General features: G+C 41.4%; 2 protein-coding genes across 6 annotated transcripts in view; both read right to left on the bottom strand.

Annotated features, from left to right (window-relative positions):
- TBK1 (TANK binding kinase 1) overlaps positions 1–7,425 on the bottom strand; it is a 29,299-nt gene extending 21,874 nt beyond the window's left edge. Inside the window, exons 1-4 of one of the 3 annotated variants that reach the window (XM_074870488.1) lie at positions 7,347–7,425; positions 3,105–3,225; positions 1,229–1,369; positions 303–432 (exon numbers count right to left, since the gene is read on the bottom strand). In XM_074870488.1, the coding sequence (XP_074726589.1) occupies positions 303–432; positions 1,229–1,369; positions 3,105–3,191 (358 nt within the window). In that variant the 5' untranslated portion in view covers positions 3,192–3,225; positions 7,347–7,425. Of the gene's footprint in view, positions 1–302; positions 433–1,228; positions 1,370–2,107; positions 2,175–3,104; positions 3,226–7,346 lie in introns of those variants that run through there. The other 2 variants (XM_074870490.1, XM_074870489.1) reach the window with 2 other exon arrangements.
- Positions 7,426–15,407: 7,982 nt separating this feature from the next.
- The window catches only part of XPOT (exportin for tRNA), a 29,636-nt gene continuing 28,752 nt past the window's right edge, over positions 15,408–16,291 (bottom strand). For all 3 annotated transcript variants that reach the window (XM_074870487.1, XM_074870485.1, XM_074870486.1), the window contains one exon: positions 15,408–15,882. In XM_074870487.1, the coding sequence (XP_074726588.1) occupies positions 15,856–15,882 (27 nt within the window). In that variant the 3' untranslated portion in view covers positions 15,408–15,855. The remainder of the gene's footprint in view (positions 15,883–16,291) is intronic.

Here is a 16,291-nt window from a genome sequence, read left to right as displayed (position 1 = left end):
TATTTTTCTAATTTACTCTTCTAAGATTAGTTATTACTAGGAATTAGTCCAACATGTGACAAATAATCTTGAAACAAGCAAAAAAGAATTATAGCAATGCTTTATACAGAAATGGCTTCTTAATGCAGCTATCTATACCAATACAGACATAACTAAAAGATGTGACTCCATATGACCATATTAATTTGTTCAATTAGTTGACAGTCATTCAAATTCCTCATCTCTTGCTGTTTTAAGATAAATAAAACAAGTATGAGTTTGTTTCAGTCAACAAATTAGACTAAAGAACAAAGTCTACGTACCCACATCTCTCAAAACAATTAAGAACTCAGACTCCGGCAAACCAAAGGCATTAGATGGCTCCTCTAAAACTGTATATAAACTCCCACATGGACAAAATTCCATAACTAGTACTTTGTGTCTAGTTGTTGTCTGGAAAAAGATTAAAAAAAGATAAGACTGTGACTATTGTGAAAACAATGTCAGAAATTACATATAACCACGGGATCTTACTTTAAAAAAAAAAAAAAATCTGTGGCTGGATCATAAATCCCATTCTGGTGATCTTCAAAAGAACTGCAGGTGAATTTTTATATTTTCATGTATTCTAACTTGGAGAGGGGGGAAAAAATTAAGAAAACCTCAAGTTCTAGGCACTTAAGATGGTCGACACCAGCATTGATAGATGGACAAATAAGAAATTACAGCACACAAGAGCAGAGAGCAGCAACTGTCCTTCATTCCTCTTTACTAATCTCAGCATCTGGGTCATTCCAACTCATCAGCCTCCGTTTCAGTACAACTACTGCAATTCATACTAGCATACAGTTCTACATGTCCTATGACATTATTTTAGTTGGTTGCAAAGCAAAAGCATTAAATTGTCAGGATTACTGAAGCACTTCCAACTATCGGTATATATTAAGTATTCATACATGTAGGTAGCTTAAAAATCATAACTCAAGATAAACCTTAGGACAGTGGCTTCTCAAGACGGCTTTGAAGAATCATAACCTATGCCTAAACACTGAAAGCAAGCATAGTCTGTCAACAACAACAACAAAGAAAAGCAAAAAAGATGGTGGTTGGGTCAGAGTATTTATATTATTATATATGTTACCATTCTTTAAAAACGTAACTTTATCCTCTATAGTTAAAGATAAAGCAAAAAGACAGTTACTGTGGTTGCTACCATGCATCTCGGATCATAACTACAACAATTCATTACCTCTTCTTCTATGGCAAACAATTTGACAATGTTCTTATGATTTAGTTTCTTCAATACTTCAAACTCTCGCATCTGAACATCCACAGGACGAAGGAAACTTATACTGTTAAATACTTTGACAGCATATAAATCCCCAGTTTTCTGTTCAAAACAAACAAATTACTAATCAAACAGAAGCATAAGATTGAAAATGTACACAGACCCATTATCCAAGCATTTTGAGATCTTCTGTTGTGCGTATGAGCATAACCAGATCAGAAACAGTTCAAAATAGTATTTTGTGTTAAGGTGGAAATTAGGATTCGGCTAAAATAATTACGTATATAGACTAGGAGCAAACAGACTAGCAGAATGGAAATTCAGTGTTAGCCCACAAAATCTAAGTGCTTTTAAAAAAAGAATAGTTAGCATAAGAAAGGCTACACAAATGATCCATAAACTTAGCTGAAAAACCATTTTTCAGCAAGAGGTAAGCCACTTGCACAAATCGGTAAGAGAGATGCATGTACTACAGTTGAGAGCCTTGACTTGCTTAAATTAAGAGACAACTTTTGGAAGCTGAACGTTGTTCTCTTTTTCTTTACTGTTCTGTTTATACCGATTTTTTTTTTTTCCCCCAAAGAAAGCAGTGTTGAGCCCTACATACCACTCATGCAAAATCCTGAAGCAATTCAAACCCACATAAGTGACAGGAGCACTGTGATGAGCTTTATGACTTAAGTTCTCAAGTGGGACTAAGCCCCAACATGCTCAGGCACCCACAACACCAGCTGACAGTGCAACTCCTCTACCTCTTAGGGCAAACCAGTCTTGTGTGTGACCTTTCTAAGGGCAAAGCCTTCTTGTGCTTAGAGTAGGTGTGTTGAACAGCACACTTACATGCACTACCAGTACCCTGGTAAAAGTTTCCTCCTGTTGACAACGAGCTGCAGGTCATGCCCTCAGACTAGTGAGGATGATGAGAGATGCAACCATGACATCAGAAGCTTTACAGGGGAATCGTTCTGTGCTGAAATTCACTCATCCAGAAAAGCACATTAACTGCTAAATTATTGCTTAGTGTTGCTTCACAGTTAAATGTGGAACATAGAAAACACTATACCTTGTATATAACTTCATATTGATTCACACAGACTGTCATTACTATAAAGGAACATTACTTTCACAACTAGGCTTATCTTCATTTTGTGAGACATGCCGTGAAATTCATAGGAATAGAATGGCCCACACAAGCAAGGTCATTTTAGCTCCTCACCCAGGTTGCAACATACACATCAGTATACCATTTACACAGCAAAACTGCTCAAAGATGTACAGTTCTGTACTGATTACTCAAGGCATGTCACCAAGAAGATGGTGTCCTAGACATGTATGAAGCATTGGCTTACAGACAAAGACTAACAGCAACTTCACCCAATAAGATAATACGTTAAGAATATTTCACTTACAGTACAAATATCACAAAAATCAAAAGAAATGGGCTTTAAAATAGCAGGGGAAAACTACAAAAAGAGAATCTAACAAAGACAAAAATATCATGTAATAAAAACTGCTGATAAGACTTATTCCTATTTAAATTCTTAAGCAAGGAGTATTTTTTCCATAAAACTGAAGAATGGAGGAATGAAGAATTAATAACAGTTAATATTTTACAAGGACAAATAGTACAATATTAAAACCAAATCCTCTGAACTGTATAGAACTCTTAATTCAAAGGATGAATATTAAAAATTAAAAACAAAGTATGAATAGTTACAAAGATATATTTGCTTTAGGCCTAAATCTTGAACAGTTTTTTGCTGATTTCATGACACTACTCACATATGAAAAAAATCTCAGTTTTACGTGTTACTCAGATTAGTAATTCCTCACAAACCTTATGTCGTCCCCGGAAAACATTTGCAGTAGCTCCCTGTCCTAGAATGTCAGACAACAGCCAGAGGTAATTCGAAGTGCTCTGCATCTTTGCTCTTTGTTTAGACAGTTTTATTTTTCACCTTAAAAACAAAGATTAAATATATTGAATTATAATTAGTAAAAATACATGCAAGAGACTTATTTTAATTAGAAGGAAAAAAAAACCACCACAACTCCAAAGACATACAGAAATAACTAAGAAAAATGAAGGAGAGGAATAAGAGGTGAAACAAAGAAACAAAACCAAGCTCAACAGTCAAAACTAAGGCCATAGACACATCACCTCTCTGCATTTAAGGTCTTTACTCCCCAAATTTTTGTTTGAAAAATCAACTGGAAAAGTGAAAGCTTCGTAATCCCTTTTGCATTGTACACCCGTGTTTAAATGATACAGTAACAAAAACTATAGGAAAGAGTTAAAACCACCTGAAAATAACCAAGACCTGTAATAGAATTCCATTATTTGGTATATATGCCAAAAATCAGACATTAGAGATAATGGCAGTAATGTATACAGATCTTTTAGACCACATTGGCTCTGGAAGTTGCACTTAAGTACAACTGAAAAGGAACTGGACTAACTACTTACAAAAAACTATTTTTACATGAGCTAGATAAAAGTCAAATGTAACACAAGTATTTTCAGCTACTTGCTAGAACCACCAATTACTACTGAAAGAAATTAAGGGACATTTCTCTCATTTCTAGAATTTCACATTTGGTATGTCCCATCTTTTCTAGAGAGACAGCCTGGCTTCCCTACCACCCTTCCTAAAATGTAAACTGTCAGATACTCAGGTCTTCACAGACTCAAAAGAAAGAAAAAAAAAAAGTTTGATTAAATCAAAATTATTAAAAAAAACCCCATTAGGTTTAAAGCACTGATTTTGCCATTAAATCTAGTGAAAGGCTCTGAGATCAAAGATGTAGTTTCTTGGATCTAAAGAATATTAAGAGCAAAGTGGCAATTGGACCAGGGGAAGGTCCAACAGCAGCAGCCTTTCCTCACAGTCTGGCAGGGGTCCCTGCACCTGCTTGTGTTAACTGGCAAGAAACAGCTAACTGATACTCAAAAGAAACAAAAAAGCCTTTCCTGTAAGTACTGGAAGAAGAGGTAGGACAGAATTTCCTGTGCTTGTTTATTCCGAGAAGGTGGTTGCCACTTTTTGAGAGCTCCCTGGAGCACAAGGTGACACCACCAGAAGCCTCACAGTGTGCACCACAGGGGAGCGGAGGAAGCCGCACACCAGCCGCCGCAGCACCGATGGCCCATCCCGCCCCAGCAGCCACCTGAAGCACCCACCATTGCACTGCTCTTGGCCGTACCCATGCCGCAGAGAGACAGAAACTCTCTCATGAACACATTTCTCTATGTGTAGCGACTGCGGATTTCATACTTTCGATTTAGCTGTTGGCTCACATCGGATGTGGAGTTTCTTGCAAAGCTGTCCCAAAACATCCAGGCAATGACACGTAGCGTACAGAAGGCAACGACAAAATGTGAAGACCTGACATTACTCTCAACTAAATTCAGAGTCATGCAGCAACACCATTTTTAAAATCTAGGCAAAATTCTTAATAGTGAGAGAAGGGAAGAAAGGTTTTATCTCAAATCTGAACTAAAAAAACCCACCAGCACACCTCAAACCCTTACAATTCTCACCTAACTCTGACAAGACAATTTGCAGCAGTAGAGTAAGATAACTTCTCCCAGCATTTTGTAGATGCCCAAGAGCTATCTATGATGCAGACACAGAAGGTAAGGAAGAAGTCTGTACGGAAGTAATGCATAGCTCACTCCACAAACCATTTGTAAAACTTCCAAATTAAAAAATTCCTCATAATTCAAATCCTGCTTGTAACACGCCAGCTGGCACATTACCAGTAAACATGTATTTTGTAATTTATTTCAAAGCAACATTCATTAGACTCATACCAAGACACAGAAACATGATGAATCCTTTCTAAGCAGACAGCAAGAGTGCAGAAGGATTAAGTAAACATGGAGTTTCTTCTCTGATGTCTATTCAAATACTAAAAATTTTAGCAGCCTATTAGAGACTGAATTATTATGTTGCCTGAAGTGATAAAGATGAGGTAGCTTATATATGAGATCATCTCTCTTCCTTTACCTTCTCACTTTCTAATTAAATTTGCATGAAGGTCAGTGGGTGGAAACAAACCAAAAGAAAAGTCTTTGACAGATGAGCTTGAATATCATTCAATGGATTTAAAAAAACCCCCAACAAGTCACTAATGTGTTCTCAAGGTCTGGGTTTTTTCACTTGTAAAACTACAGATATAACTATGCCAGTATTAATCCCAGGGTACATACCCAGCACCAAACTAAAGTCAGTGTGGCACTATTACACCTTTTTTTGTCAAAATAGTATTTTTATAACAATAACAAAATATATACCCCAGCAGAGGCCACTTTTAAGGCATAAAGTCTCATTCACCTTTAATTTTAATCTTCAGATTATAATTTGATTCAATAATTTATATATGTTAGACCTCCTCTAATACCTTCCCTTTGTTAGACTGATTCAGAACTGATCTTTGCTAAACACTCACCATGCCAAGTTTTCTTTTTATATCTTCCATTACCTTCCTAAATCAATTCACTAAGAGTTTCATATTAAAAAAATATGTTTCTCTAACTGTACAATTGGTCCTGTCACTAGATTTAATGCTGAACTTTCTATTTCGTCACATCTCATTTATGGTCATTAAGTCAGATACCAGACAAGCATGAAGTTCCTCATGTGTATCTAAAGGTATCTCTCCTACCAGCAATTTGATTTATTGTCCCCCATGACTCATGAGCATCTCAAGGGTTTGGAGGCTGCTTTTCAGTGGGTTTTTAAAAATGTTTTCTGCTTCTGGTGATGCTGCTACTTGCTTGTCAGCAGGGAGGACTGTAATAGAAAAAGACTGCATTGCTAATGTGATTTATTTTTTAAACTCCCAATGCTTTGAAGCAGAAGCACTGTCTGCTTCTAATACAAAGTTTGCTGTTACCTCAGGCACGTGGAATATGCACACAAAGCGGGTACTTCCCCTTTCAACAGCTGCAGTGTACAAGCTCACCAAGCAAGTAGGGACAGATGATGAAGTTAAAGTGAAGGCTCTTTCTGTCTACAGCCAAGATCCTATATACCACCAAAGCCGACAGGCAAGGTGCTGAGGTTCCAAATAAATGCTACATTAGCATTAGACAGTCTGGTAAACAAGAAGGTTTTACATTTTTCTGTATGCCCTCTTTTAATGCTTAGAAAATAAGTTCCTCCCCCCAAAATCCCTGCTTCCTACTCCTGCTTTCTTCATCTAACCTCCTTCCACGAGCTTCCAGTCCAACAGCCAGTATCAGAATTACCAAAATACCCAGCCCTGGGCCACACAAGGTGCTTGCCTGAACCCATACAAAGCAGAACACGCTCCCAAAGGCCCACAAAACAAAGGGCAAGCCTGGCTCCAGAGCTGCTCATCACCACCGCTCGTGGCGTTTCCAGTCCGTAAGGGGGCAAGTGGACTCGGCCCCTGTTAGGGACGGCAGCTCCTGGGAAGCTGTGGAGGGCCACAGCCTTGCCTGAGCGGCCCCGCCAGCCCCACGCTGGGAGGGCACTGTGCCGGAGCTCATCTCCACAACAGGACATCCTCCCAGAGGTAAAACTTTAACAACTTCTAGAACCACGAAGGTGATGCCACTACCTGAGGAAAGCCTTATACAAACCACTGGCAAACACACGCTTCGCTTGGCTTTTTTTTTTTTTTCCCCCCTTCCAATTACTAAAGTAATTTTGACGGGTCGTATCAACAGCGGCCTGCGACAATCACGGGGATAAAAGTCATCGAGAGCGGGGCAAGGGGCGAGCCCCGGGCACCCCGCAGAGGCCGCAGGCCGGCCACCGCCTCACCCAGCCCCGGCCGGGGGCCGCTCCGCGGAGCGGCCGGCACAGCCAGGCCCGCTGCTGCCTCGGGGAGGCTCCGCCGCCCGCCACCCTCCTCGGGAGTCGGCAGCTCCCGGTAAGGCCCCACCGCTGCCCCGGGAAACCGAAACCACCTCGCTCCGGCGGCGGCGCGAAGAGAAAACGACTTCCTCCGCGGCGGCGCCGCCAACGCCAACACCCACCTCAGCTCAGCTGGACACAGCGGCCCCCCGCCCCGCCCCTCCCCGCCCCCCGACCCCAGCCCCACGCACCGAGCAGCCTCTCGCCCTGCCTGCCCAGCGCCCCCGACGCTTCCGGCTTCCTGCCGCGGCGCTGGGGAGGCGGGGCGGCAGAAGCACCGCCTCGGCCGCCGGCACCGCCCGCCCGCCCCCGCCCGGAGGTGGTCGGTAGGAGGCTGAGGGGTGAGGGGCGGGCGGACGGGAGTCGCTGCCGCCCACTCTGTGGGGGGTGAGGGAGCGGCGGCGGCCCCTGAGGCGAGGGGCCGCGAAACAGGGAAGCATCTGGGAAACGTCGTGAAGTGGAAGTAGGATGTTCCTTTGGGAATGGTCACTCAGGGTATTTTAGCTGGCGTGATGTTCAAAACGAGCTCGGATCGGTTCCGGTGAGGATTTCCTTTTTTGCTGCGTAACCGCTCCGGCGGTGGTTTCGTTTCTTCGCTCCCCTCCTGATAACACCAAAGGCTTAAACAATGTCGTTAATACACCAGTAACGGGCCCCTTTGTACAAGCTCCGTACAGACAAGGTAAGCAAGGCTCCGGGCCAAAGAGCGGCCCCTCCCCGGCTCAGCGTGGTACAGGCAGGAGCAGCAAGTCCGTGCGCGGAGGCAGCCTCGCAATGCAGTAATATAGGCATTAGATTTCCTGGAAATAGGCAGGTACTTAACATACGCATTAGACTCCCTGGAAATAAGCGGGTACTTCTCGGAAATTATATAAATACTCATTTTTGGAATGTATATAATGTGTGCTTTTTTCCTCGGTGTGCGTGTTAGGAGGAGGAATCCCCCCTGCACCCAGCGCTGCAATACACCAGTGTCGGCTTTCTAAACTATCGTTTGGTTTGGAGAGTTTTCTTGGTTACGATTTTCGGCAACCCTGAGGCAGGGCTGCCGGTCCTCCTCGGCAGTAGACTTCTCTGTGTGAACTCACCTCACTGACTGCTTTTTCAAGGGATATCCAGGATAAATATTTCCCCACCCCGTGTAATTTCTCTCAGTTTCACACTTTTTAAACCTCACAAAGTCTTGGTATTTTTCATACATTCATGTTCTCGCTTATTTTTTAATTAAATGTTTTAAAGCAAAATTCCTTGCTGATTTATCTTTTGCTCTTTTTTTTTTTTTGTGCAGTAATACTGCTGTTTCAATAAACGGTCTGTGTAGCTTGTATAAGAAAAAATACCGATAACTTTATAATTTATGCATAATGTAATTTAAACATAATTGTACTGAGAAAATAGCCAGAATAATTCCCCCCCGCCAAGACTCTCCTTTTTTTGACCCTCTGCATTTCCTGTTCGGAATTACCATCTTCCCAAATCTTTCGAGGAACCGGCACATAAAGAGGGCAACCTTTTGTTTACAGACTTTGTTTATTGTTATTATCTTACCTTTTTCAAGCTTTATCACAAGTCTAAACTTCCGCTGGTTCAGCTTGTTACAGGGCACTAAGCTTGTACCAAAATTCTGCTTAGTGAAACTGATAATTTGATACATTTTTTGCTGTTAATATAAAGACTTAATTTGTATTCCCCATTTGTTGGTGTCAGAACTTTATTTTGTGATGCTTCTGCATTATATTTATATATGTTCCCCGCCTGTGTTCTGTCCTTGCATCTTTCAAAATGCTGCAGTGCTCCTCAGAAGTTACACAGTTTATTTTTGCTACCCTCTGCTCTGTACCTAGCTTTGCAAGTCTTTTTTTTTTTTCATCAGGTGGATGGACACCCACGAGTCAGTTTTGTCGTCTTCAGAAATATTCATCAGATAGTTCATACGGATTTTGGCAAAAGCCTTCTCAAAATTGGGAAAATGCCAGTGAACTTTTTTCTGTATCTTGAATGTGTACTTCCTTCCACTTCTGAATAAAACCAAGCTGTTGGCTCAGTATGTTGATGCTTTTTTGGAACTGGCCATTTTAAACTATAGTCTCATTCAGGCTGGACGGGACTTTGGGAGGTCTCTGGTCCAATCACCTGCTCAAAGCAGGGTCAGCGCTGACTTCAGACCAAGTTCCCCAGGACTTTGTTCGCTTAAGACCTAGAGTATCTGACCTCCAATGTCACCCTGCCCCTGGGGCTGGCCACCAACTGCTCTCACTGCAGTCACCAGCCTGTGTGCTTTCCCTAGGTCTTGAATCAATGAAGATGATTCATATGGTTTGCGTGATTCAAATTGTCCATTTTTTTAGGGTATATTTGTAACATAATCAGTGATTCTTATGCAAAGAAGAGCCTAGCTAGCCTTTAAATGTTTCACAGTATGAATCTCGGGAAAATGGTATGTTGAGTATAAGAATGGGAAAACCAAAAAGGAAAGTGTCATAACTGTTTCGCTCTAGAAATTTTTAGTTTGCTTCCTTCCACTTCTTTTCAGTGTATTAGTAAAACTTTTGGTACTCCTCACATCTCTTGTGAGGATTCTCACTCACATTCACAAATTCAGCAGTCTGTAGCTCTGTATTATTACATCTCATTGTCCAAACAATATAGCTATAGGAATTGCAGCTAAAGCTGGCATGTTGCATACAGTCCTCTTACACATGTAGCTGTGAATGCCAGAACTCAAAAAAGAAAAAGATGCTATGGAAAAAAAGTCAAACTGAGCATAGTCAAACAGAGCTGAGAGCATTAAAACAAGCAAAATACAGTATCTTCTTCTAATCTTTTTCTTGGGACCCTCTGTGCAACCTAGCAACAATGAGATAAGAACAGGGGAGACTGGAAATCAAACACAGTAGATACTTGCCAAGAAAAAACATATGACTGAATTATTTGATTTTTAAAAATTTTGAGTGAGAAATTGCATCTCACCAACCTTACCAAAAGGACAACCACTAACTTTACCAGTAAGTCAGGTGGGAACAGTAATTCTAGAAACTCCTAAGCAAGTTAAACATTGTTTTTCATTAACAAATTTTCTAAAGAAAACCAAAGCTTTTGAACCATTTATTCTTATAGTCAAATTCCTTTCTATATTTGATTTAAATATTTAGGAGGCATTTGCCCACTGTAGGAGAAGATCAGGTTCAAGACCATCTAAGGAACCTGAAGGTGGACAAGTCCACGGGACCTGATGAGATGCACCCACAGGTCCTAGGGGAACTGGCGGATGAAGTGGCTAAGCCACTATCCATCATATTTGAGGAGTTGTGGCAGTCTGAAGTTCCTGCTGACTGGAAAAAGGGATAACATAACCCCCATTCTTAAAAACAGAAAAAAGGAAGACCCAGGGAACTACAGGCCCATCAGTCTCACCTCTGTGTTCAGCAAGATCATGGAGCAGATCCTCCTGGAAACTCTGCTAGAGCACATGGAAACTAAGGAGGTGATTGGTGACAGCCAACATGGCTTCGCTAAGGGCAAATTGTGCCTGATGAATTTGGTGGCCTATGATGGGGTCACAGCGTTGGTGGGTAAGGGAAGAGCAACTGACATCATCTACCTGGGCGTGTGCAAAGCACTTACACTGTGCCACACAATATCCTTGTCTCTGAATTGGAGAGACATGGATTCGATGGATGGACCACTCGGTGGGTAAGGAACTGGCTGGATGGTTCCACTCAAAGAGTTGCGGTCAACAGCTCAATGTCCAAGTGGAGAGCAGGGACAAGTGGTGTTCCTCAGGGGTTGGTGTTGGGACTGGCGCTATTTAACATCTTTGTTGACAACATGGACAGTGGGATTGAGTGCACCCTCAGCAAGTTTGCCGACGACACCAAGCTGTGTGGTGTGGTCAACACACTGGAGGGCAGGGATGCCATCCACAGGGACCCTGACAGGCTTGAGAGGTGGGATTGTGCAAACCTCATGAAGTTCAACACGGCCAAGTGCAAGGTCCTGCACATGGGTCGGGGCAATCCCAAGCACAAATACAGGCTGGGCGAAGAGTGGATTGAGAGCAGCCCTGTGGAGAAGGACTTGGGGGTATCGGTGGATGAAAAACTGACTTATGAGCCATCAATGTGCGCTCACAGCCCAGAAAGCCAACTGTATATTGGGCTGCATCAAGAGAAGTGTGGCCAGCAGGTTGAGGAACGTGATTCTCCCCTTCTACTCTGCTGTTGTGAGACCCCACCTGCAGTGCTGTGTCCAGCTCTGGGGCCTCCAACATAAGAAAGACATGGACCTGCTCGAGAGGGTCCAGAGGAGGCCACGAAGATGATCAGGGGGCTGGAGCACCTCCCTTATGAGGACAGGCTGAGAGAGTTGGGGTCCAGCCTAGAGAAGAGAAGGCTCTGGGGAGACCTTATAGCAGCCTTTCATTACCTAAATGGAGTCTATAAGCAAGCCTGAGAGGGACTTTTTACAAGGGCATGTAGGAGTAAGACAAGGGGTAATGGCTTTAAACTGAAAGAGGGTAGATTTAGATTAGATATAAGGAAGAGGATGGTGAGACACTGGAACAGGTTGCCCAGAGAAGCTGTGGATGCCCCCTCCCTGGAAGCATTCAAGGCCAGGTTGGACGGACCTTTGAGCAACTGGTCTAGTGGAAAGTGTCCCTGCCCATGGCAGGGGGGTTGGAAGGGACCTTAAATATCATCTAGTTCCCTTCCAACCCAAACCATTCTATGATTCTATGATCACAGCTGAACCAGGATAAGCAAGCCTATTCAGCAGCCAACTTCCCTTCAGCTGGAACTGCCTTTCATATTTCCATGTTATTTAAGCCATTTTCTCTTCTTCTGTAGTTTGCAGAGGGAAGCAATTCTGTGACGTAGGACAGCTCTTACTAGCTTTGCCTTGTTTGCAGCTTGCCATCAGAGAACTCATTCCAAAGTTGTTCACAACATGTACAGATTAATGCTCCTAAGCAAACCTTAGTCCAAAAGTCACCCACAAGTTATACTCTTCCTCTTGTCCCACAGTTACAGAGCCATCTAGAAGATTTCAGTGGAATAGTGGCTAGTGTTAATAGTAAGAAAACATTATTAGATTAAAAAAATCTTGTTCTGCAGCCTAGTATCTCCCACTTTTCTGAAATGCCTGGGATATGTATGGTGAACAACTAACACATGAAGGAAGAACAGAGAAAGAGAATGTGAGAGGGAAAAGCCCTCATGCTAGAGCAACAAAGGCAAAACCCAATTGCCAAGCAACCTTCACAATCACCAGGGCATTATCCTGCTGTGTGCCTGTGTAACATGAGTAATTCACATAACCTGTAGGTACCTACCTCATAGAAAATTGGAAACACCAAATGCAACATCCCGGGACAAACCGTGGATGAATACAACCAGCCGTGCATCTGTCAGAATGAATGTGAGCAACCAGTGGAGAACAGAAAGATCTGCTGAAGAGTAAGAAAACATTTCTCACTGAACAATTACTCTACCTCTGACTCCCCACTTCTGTTATCACCAGGAACTGTATCAATCTTGACCTTGGCAGAAATACATTTTCCAGCACATCCTGTATTTTAATAATGTGCCACCTTTTGCCACTACCAAGGTGTTTCACAGGGAGATACTCCCTATTTCTGGCTGCCCCATCCAACTTCTATCATTGTTCTTGTCCCCACTACCACTAAGTTGCATTCTTTCACTTGTGCTGGTCCTCCACAACAGTTTCAGTGTACTTAATCAGTTAAAACCTGTTTGCTGTTTTCCTTCACTCTCCTTTCTTTGGTTTTATGTTGGCTTAACTTACTGAAACAGCACAATTAAAGTTCAGTGACTTCAATGTTGCATGGCTATGGAGTGATGCTACAACTAAATGGGCCCAGTAGCCAGCTGGTGCTGAAAGGGGCTTGCTGCCTCCTCCACCCCTACCCACACACTACAGCTGCTTTCCTTGAATCTGCAGCAGCACTTGTCTCACCCCACAGTGAGAGAGTTCCAGCTGGAAAACTGTGTCTCCCTGAAAGGGTGAGTAGCTTTCTAAATTGCTTTGAGTTTATTTTTTAATAGTTTTGAAGTTTTTGAAAACTTCGAATAGTTATTTTGCAGGATTAGTTTTCTACCATAAATTGTCTTGTTATGGAATCAAACAAGTGCCAATGCTGACAAGAGGGGAAAAAGGGCAGATTGCCTCTCCGGACAGCAACTACTTGCTAAAATAATCTTACCCGCATCAATAAGCCATTCCCTGAGAAAAATTGTCCCTGACCTCATCTTGCATGAAATTCATTGCCTCTACTTCACACCCAGAAAGGTGCTTGCAGGTCTGAAAGCTTGTCTGTCTTTAGTAATTACAGCAGCTTGTAAATAAAAAAATACTATCTCTCTGCAAAGGATGCCTTGTATCTTCAGTTAAAGACTTGCAGCTCTGTTTGCTACTTAAACACACTTTGCAAGAAGAAATTGTGCACAAAAGGAGCTACTAGCGTGATGATACTTTATGTATCTTCAGTCTAGATGGGCATTTTGACCAATGCAGGTTCACAGCAGACGGCAAGTCACAGGAGAGAGCTGCAGGTGCTTGTGTTTGGTGCAGCCTTTAAATCAGAAGATCATCCATGATCTGAAGAAAAACATGTGAATGTCAACCTAATCTCAGTGGAGTGTTCTCATCTATCTCTTTTTCCTTCTGTTCTACCCCACAAGTAGTTTTCATAATATGTTCAAAGCATCTAAACGCTGCCCAGAGAGTCTAGTTCACACTCCTGAATACGTGTTGCACCACCAGATTTCTCTTTAGAGGTAAGTAAAGTGTACTTCTTTTCCAGTCCAGATTAAAAAAAGGCATAAAGCAGAAATCCCATCTCTTCAAAGTAAGGATGTAGAAACTCATCAATTGCCTTTCTAAACCTCAATTCTTTGCAAAGATAGTTACTAGGCGCTGCATACCCACATAACCCAACTGCAATACAACAGCTGCAAAGCTGCTGCCTCTGCACTGCTGAAGGAAACTGCAGAAAAAATAACCTGCTAGTAGCCAGAATCAGTGTTTACATGTTTATCTAGAGATACAGAAACCAACCCTCAGATCCTGTTTTACAGCTCAACCTCGCATAATCCGCGACAGTATACTATGCTGATTCAACAGGATCAAAGTATAGATAAGTGAACAATTCTTTTTCAGTTCTTCAGGCTGAACCAAATTAGTTTCTCTAGAGACCCAGACTACCTAACCATTGATCCTACAGGATACTCTTTCAGCCAGGGAGGGAAGGGGCAGGGTACAGAGTTAACAATACAGCCAGGCTGATGGCTGCCATGCACAGCTCACTCCTACACTCTGTGCACTCTGCTTTATATCTGTTCTTACTCAACACCACCATAGCCAGCAATGTGCTTTGAGGAGGAAGTTTCTGCCACTTCCACTTCCTGAATAGCTCATTACAGGGTTAGATAAACACCAGATTTGGCACAGAGGAAACTACAGGAGGATGGGAGGGATGAGGAAGGAGGGCAGTCTCTTTGGCAGTGGCCAGTTTAAAGACTTTTCTCATGAGGGTATAATTTGGTAATAGCTAAACCATGCTCTGGGAGACAAATGGCACAGTCATACTAACAGGATTAATAAGTGTAGGCTTTTTTCCTACTTTTACACAACACTGAAAGCAGCAATACTCCTCTTACTTCAGAAGGCAAAACTGTAATGTCATAGAATTAAAAAAAAGCAAAGAAACAAACCAGCCAACCAATACATTTTGGGACAGAAGTAGCAACACTCTACTAAAATCTCTGTATAGACCATTGATCCTACTGAAATATTGAAGTGAATGCAACTCTTTCTTCTGTCAGCGTCTTCCACATGCAAGACTGCAATACAATTTATTATATTTTAATATAATTAAATTAAATATTTATTAATTTAAATATTTTAATTTAAATTTATTAATTTAAATATATTAATTATATTTAATATAATTAAATTAAATAATATATTATAAAGCATCAGAAAAATTGCCAGGTTCTACTCAAATGTAACAGCCAAAAGCTTAAAGAATGCTGTAGCTTCTAAAGATTCAACCAAAATGAATCTAAGAGACTTAACATTTCACTGGATAAAATTTTATTTTTTAATAAAAAAAGATAGAACCGAATATTACTTTTAAATGAAATCATTTATTAAACCAATCTGTTTTAGAGGAGGTATATATATATATTTTATTATTAAGACAACTTCAATGAAATGACTATCTACAAGAATGACTTTGATTGTTTTATTTTCATGTCACCATACATGAACAAATGAATTTTATGTCTTATGAAAACATTTTACTCAGTATCAAAAATGTACACATTTTAATAACCATTGCTATGGTCTGAAGGGTTTTTTACATTTAATTTCAAAAATAAGTGTAATTTCATTGCTGTATGTGTTACAGCATAAGCTTAAATCATCCTATACATAATAAAAGGTTCTGTAGGTATACAGATCATTTTTCATGTTGTCACATACCTTCATGTTTGAGACATAGATGGGGGATTTGCATTTCTTTTTTTGCAAAAGGCTAAAATACATACTGATGTGAGCACAAAGCAACATTCCTTAAAAACAAAACCAGTTTGAATGGCACAAGAGTTAGCATTTTTATAAATTAACAACCAGAGTTCTGGATTATGGAAACAGGTATATGAGATTCCAGTACTTTCCTCAGGGCTTCGCTCTCTGGAAGAATACCTGTTAAAAATTTATTGAAAACACCATTTTAAGACAAAGGAAATCTAAGACATGCAATGGTTGAGGCGTACGAGTATCAGTTTGACAGAGCTCATTTTCTTGTTTAACATACTGGTTAACACACTAGGTTCAAGGATGTGACTTGTGCTCAGTTTTGGGACCCTCACTACAAAAAGGACATTGAATGACTCAAGCATGTCCAAAGAAGGGCAATGAAGCTGGTGAAAGGTCTGGAGCACAGATCTTATGAGAGGCAGCTGAGGGAACAGGGGTGGTTTAGTCTAGAGAAGAGGAGGCTGAGGAGAGACCTCATCACCCTCTACAACTACCTGAAAGGAGGTTGCAGAGAACTCGGGATGAGTCTCTAACAAAGTAACGAGCAATAGGACAAGAGGGAATGGCCTCAAGT

Source organism: Strix uralensis, chromosome 5, assembly GCF_047716275.1.
Source record: "Strix uralensis isolate ZFMK-TIS-50842 chromosome 5, bStrUra1, whole genome shotgun sequence".
In the NCBI taxonomy this organism is placed as follows: Eukaryota; Metazoa; Chordata; class Aves; order Strigiformes; family Strigidae; genus Strix; species Strix uralensis.
The sequence above is the reverse complement of the archived record's forward strand: the minus strand, read 5'-3'. Positions and strand labels throughout refer to the sequence as shown.